We start from the raw sequence: 5,773 nt of genomic DNA, 5'->3' as shown, positions 1-5,773 counted from the left end.
ATTCCTGCTAATCCATGATTATACAGCCTGAACTAGTCAGATGAGAGGCAATAGTGAGGCACAGGCTGGTTATCTTTAGAAGCAAGAAGGGCCTTTACCTGCTGAGGAGGCTTGGCACAGAGCAAGGAAATCCTCTGTGAGATGGAGAAGTGCCATCCCAAGCAGCAATTTGTGGTGCTAGAAAAGAACAAGATTTTCAGCTTAGGAATATTAGGAGCCAGATACAATTGGGGAGAGTGAAATGGAACAATATGATCTGCTGCAAGATAAGATCCTTTCACAAATGCCCCAAACCCACAAACCCCAAATCTATAGAGGTTTTCTGAACTGGTGTGGTCTAACCAAAATGAGAGGGAAGTAAAGCTGTAGAAATAATTATATGTGCCTACAGAGTATGGAAGGGGAAGAAAAGGGAAGTTACCAGAGTATCTTCTCCATTAACAGCCCATAATGTAGTAAGGGGGATATGGTAACAGAGAGAAGTTTGTGGCCCTGGGTGAAATAGTTGTAACTGGTACTGGAGGAGAGAAGGAAAAGTACATCTTGTACCAGCCCCAGTGTGGCAGCAGGGCCAGGGCAGTGGCTGGAGCCACCATCCCCGAAGGGATTTAAAAGACGTGGTGCTTTGGGACATGGGTTCGTGGTGGCCTTGGCAGTGCTGGGGGAACAGTTGGACTCGATCATCTGAAAGATGATTTCCAGCCTAATTGATTCCATAAAAACTCCTGATCCTCTGGAGTGAAGCAGAATGACCAGCACAGCAAGAGCAAAGCAGTCAGTTGCCTCCTGTGACGAGGAGTTGTGCATCAGGCTGATTGAATTCTTCCAATTGCAGCAGGGACTCAGGCAGGTAACTAACAGCTACTGAAGGTGTATGTTTTAATTAGCAGGGAATGGGGTATTTTGCATTCAGGTCAGTAACCAGAGCTCCCTGGATCACTCTCATCCATTTTTTAAGCAGCTTTGGAAGTCTGGCTTTTCAAAGCCATGTTTGTGTCAGGAAGTTCAGCCTTGTTCACCACCAGAAGGAACCTTCCACAGCAGGAGGCTCTTGATGCTTAATCTCATTAATGATTGAAGAAACCAATATCTGAATCCTGTGAGAATCAGATGTTCTATCACTGAATGCTCCAGGTTCTGTTGATGAGGGAAGGTGAGCTACATCAGCTTACCTTACTTACATGCTGAACTGATACAGTATTCCCATCCAGAACCCACACGTCAGGAATTCCAGGTGGCTGAGGAGCTGAAAGAGGCACTCTTAGCCTAAATACCTCTGAAACTAAAGCAAAATACTAAGTATTCACATTTTGTCATCTTTTAAGTGCTTTCATAAGGATGCTGTGTGTGACCAAGGAGGTGAAACAAGATACAGAGAACAAAGATAATGGGTTTAGAGTAGAATGAACCTTTTCATGCAGCAGGAGCTGGTGAGTTGGAACAACCTGGAAGTGGAAGGGGATGATGTGAAGTGGTTCCTGACACCATTCTCTTCATTATCCTCTGGAGACCTTGTGGAAAACATGCTGGAATCTCCTTAAAGCCTCAGCCTGACACAATCCAGAGCAGAGTCTGAAACGTTTCATTGCTCATTCTTGGTCTTGAATCTTCCTTAATGTGTTTCTTCACAGTGTTTGTTTCCTCAGTTGTCTTATACAGTGGCCTGTATGGAACAAATCTCGTGCAGAAGCTGCACTGGGACCCACAGGAAAAAGTAAGTGATTGAGTGGAGAAACTAAACCCAGAACAAAATCCCACTCCATTTGGGACTCACTGGTGCTGCCCATAGTGAACCTCTCATACCTGCTTGGGGTGAAGCAGAGCTCCTGCTGCTGCCTGGTGGAGTCAGGAGGTGAAGGTGGCCACAGGGTACTGCCACTGAAGTGGGGAGTGCTGGGCAGAGAGACGTCCTGAGTGTGACAGAGAAAGGGCATGTGGGTCTTAACAGCTCTGCTGGTCTCCTTGACCCTCCTTATCCTCTCTGCTGGAGGAGCAGCACCAACTGCAGGCTGGTTTTGAGGGCTTTTCCCAGCCCTCCCTTTAGGGAAAGCATAAGGAGCCTCCCGGAGGTCTGTGGACAACCAAAGGAGAGCTTTGAGCCTCACCTGTATGAAGAGGTTTTGCTGTTGCTCATGCTCTGGATGAGCCTGCAGGTTTTACAGAGTCCCAGTGGGGCCACCCCAGCTGTGTGGAGCAGCCATTTCCTGGTCATTCTCATCCTTCTGCTCCAGACTCCAGACACACTGGGCTTTGCTCTCCAAAGGGAGTAGTTGTGGTTGTGGGATGTCGTATGTACGAGCCATCTTTGTGCCGTTGCAGGTTCAAGAGGAGCTTTTCACACTGATTAACTTTTCCCTCCTCCTGCTATCACAGGGCTACACAGCTCACATCATCAGCACTGCCTCTGAGTGGTCACTGGCATTCTCCTTCCTCAGCTTTTTCCTCACCTACATCCGAGACTTTCAGGTAAAACAAAGTTCTCATTACGTGGTTCTCTGGTTCTCCAAGCTCTAAACAGCCCAAAATGATGCAAGATGGGCTGCCTTATGTTAGTGGTCATGAAGAGCATTATACAGTCCTCACCTCCTCAGCAGGACCTACCTTTATTGGGATAGCACCCAGATATCCAGCATCAGATGGGCTTTAACCAGATTCGCTTCACAGAATCCCAGCCTGGTTTGTGTTGAAGGGACCTTAAAGCTCCTCCAGCTCCACCCCCTGCCCCGGGCAGGACACCTTCCACTAGAGCAGGTTGCTCCAAGCCCCTGTGTCCAACCTGGCCTTGAACACTGCCAGGGATGGGGCAGCCACAGCTTCTCTGGGCACCCTGTGCCAGCGCCTCAGCACCCTCCCAGGGAAGAGCTTCTGCCTCAGAGCTCATCTCAGTCTCCCCTCTGGCAGGTTCAAGCCATTCCCCTTGTCCTGTCCCTCCATCCCTTGTCCCAAGCCCCTCTCCAGGTCTCCTGGAGCCCCTTTAGGCCCTGGAGCTGCTCTAAGGTGTCCCCTTGAGGAGCCTTCTCTTCTCCAGCTGCCCCAGCCCAGCTCTCTCAGCCTGGCTCCAGAGCAGAGCTGCTCCAGCCCTCGCAGCAGCTCCGGGGCCTCCTCTGGCCTCGCTCCAGCAGCTCCATGTCCCTCTGGTGCTGTTCACCAGCGCTGGATCAGGGCTGCAGGAGGGGTGTCCCCAGAGCACAGCAGAGGGGCAGGATCCCCTCCCTGAGCTGCTGCTCACTCTGGGGTGCACCCAGCACACGAGCTCACATGCGAGGTCCATCACAGGCAGGGGGATGTTTGCTCCAGGATTGCAACTGCTGGAGTCACTGCAGGAGCCAGGCTCGTAGTCCTGGAGCTGATCTGCAGTTTGGTGTTTCATGTGCCCTGAAGCAGCGCGGTCCCTGTGCTCTGCAGGGGCAGAGCTGCCAACTCGGAGCCTTTCCTTTCTCCTGCACAGAAAATCTCCCTGCGCGTGGCCGTCAGCCTGCACGGGCAGACCCTTCACAGCACCCCGGGCAGCTCCGGGGCCGAGGAGCGGGCGCTGCTGGTAGCAGGGAGCATCTAATGAAGGTGAAGAGAACGTGTTCTCTGCAGAACTCAGGAATTCCATAGCAATAACAGTTGCTGTTTCTAAGCACTTACATAAAACACATGAAGGGATTGTGTTGCACTTGACAGAAAGGGCTTTGCCATTAACCCCGAGCAATGCACGTGTCAGCAGCACTGTGACCGAGCCTGCAACATTTCCACCCATGCCAATGTCATGGAAGAATTAAATGAAGGTTATTAAAGAGTTGTGTCTCCTCGTCGCTTCCACCATCCCCAGCCTGACCTTCCTCAGCCCTGTGCCCTCCTCTCTGCAGCATTCCTCTGGCCAAGTCCCTTTGGATGCACAGAGCACCCAGCCTAGAGCTGGGCTCTCGTCCTCCCGTGTCCACAGCTCCCTCACGTGCATGACCTGCACATCGTGCTGGAGCAGGACAGACCCCAAAGCCACCTCCTTTGAGCAACCCCCAAGGAAATCTGCCTTCACAGCACCCCTTGCTGTGTGTGGAAGCTTGTCCAGCTCTCCCATTGCTGGGAGGGCAGCCACATGTTTGCTCCTGAAGAGGAGCCCTGAGGAGCAGCAGGAGCCTGGGAAAGCTGCTCCAAGGCCAAACCACACCGAATTCCTCCTTCCCTCCTCTCCCTGGCAGCTGCTGGAGCTGAGGGCCGGGTTAGTGGGAAGAGCTCAGCATCCTTCCTAAACTATCACTCGAGCCCACGGTTACATGAGCTCCAGCATGTTTCCTCCCACACCAAAGAGCTGCTGCTGGCACCGTCCCTGGAGGGGCAGGTGAAGGACCAGAAGAGGGACCTGGGCTGGAGGCCTCCTGCCGCTGCCCTGGGCAGTGTCTTTCTTGCTGATATCAAACAGGTTCAGTTGTGCTGTAGCTGCACCTGAGCCTCGTTCAGACCATTCACCTGCTGAAACCAACCTTTGGAGCCAAACACCTTCAACCTACCAGAGCAGTGAGAGGAAACACGGATTAACATGGACACAGAGATCCCAAGGGCTCCATGGCTTAAGGAAGATTTCCCCAGGTATTATAGCTGCTGCTGAATCCCATGGGATCAGGGCCTCCCTGGACAGAGGCAGCTGGGCTGCGCTCTCCAGTGGGACAATGTGTAATCCCCAGGTTCTGGTTCACTGCTACAACCCACAAAACACGATGTTCCAGCAGCAGAAGCATTTGTCTCATTGAGTCTCATCAAGCAAATGGTTTAAGCAGGAGATTGTCACTGCCCTGGGGAGCAGATTCCCACAGGGAAGGGAGCCCTGTTCCTGGGATGGAACAAGCTGAAGCAAAACCCCAACTCGGATGCACTTGAGATGGAGCATCTCAAGAAGGCTCCAGCAGACCCTGTTGGCTCACAGGGCTTTTCCCTCCTTCCCCTTGGTGCCACCCCAAACACAACCCCCCCCAGTGCTCCCCCAGCAGCTCAGCACCACTTGCTGGGTTTCTTCCTCATTTGTAGATCCACAGAAGTTCCACCTCAGAGCATCAGTAACAACCTCCCCAGTGACGGACAAGCCTCCTCCTGCCCTCTCCATCCTTCACCAAAGGGACAGGGATGAGCAGCACCCACAAACAGCTCCATGCTCCTCACCAACTGCCCCAGAGCTACACACCCCATTGAACCCCTGCCTCGTCCTCAGCCCCAGGAACACAGAAGAACCCTGAGGGCTGGGCCAGGTCCTGCCTCTCCTGCTGCAGACTCTTGATGGGCAGCTCCCTGCAGGGGAGACCATTAATGGTCACTGGCCTGACCAGCCTCAGCTGGGACCTCCTCACACACCCTCTGCCATGGCCCAGGAGCTCCATGTGAGCCCAGGCAGGAGCACCCTTCAGCTCTGTCCCAGCTTTATGTTGTGGACAGACCTCATAGAATCATAGAATGGTTTGGGTTGGAAAGGACCTTAAGATCACCTAATTCCAACCCCCTGCCATGAGCAGGGACACCACACACTAAACTATGTCGCCCAAGGCTCTGTCCAGCCTGGCCTTGAACACCTCCAGGGCTGGAGCATTCACAACTTCCTTGGGCAACCTATTCCAGTGCCTCACCACCCTCACTGTGAAGAACTTCTTCCTTAGATCTAACCTAAAGTTCCCCTGTTTAAGTTTAAACCCATTACCCCTTGTCCTACCACTACAGTCCCTAACGAAGAGTCCCTCCCCAGCATCCTTGTAGCCCCCTTCAGACACTGGAAGCTACTCTGAGGTCTCCCGCCGCTTCT

The 5,773-nt window shown here is 52.8% G+C and overlaps 1 protein-coding gene across 1 annotated transcript in view; it reads left to right on the top strand.

Moving 5' to 3' along the window:
• DRAM2 (DNA-damage regulated autophagy modulator 2) overlaps positions 1–3,563 on the top strand; it is a 9,314-nt gene extending 5,751 nt beyond the window's left edge. Inside the window, exons 6-8 of the mRNA XM_010014762.1 lie at positions 1,632–1,714; positions 2,374–2,466; positions 3,449–3,563. Of these exons, the coding sequence (XP_010013064.1) occupies positions 1,632–1,714; positions 2,374–2,466; positions 3,449–3,556 (284 nt within the window). The 3' untranslated portion in view covers positions 3,557–3,563. The remainder of the gene's footprint in view (positions 1–1,631; positions 1,715–2,373; positions 2,467–3,448) is intronic.
• Positions 3,564–5,773: the final 2,210 nt, after the last annotated feature.

The sequence above is a fragment of the Nestor notabilis genome, unplaced genomic scaffold (assembly GCF_000696875.1).
Source record: "Nestor notabilis isolate BGI_N333 unplaced genomic scaffold, ASM69687v1 scaffold13725, whole genome shotgun sequence".
NCBI classification, from domain to species: Eukaryota; Metazoa; Chordata; class Aves; order Psittaciformes; family Psittacidae; genus Nestor; species Nestor notabilis.
The sequence above is the reverse complement of the archived record's forward strand: the minus strand, read 5'-3'. Positions and strand labels throughout refer to the sequence as shown.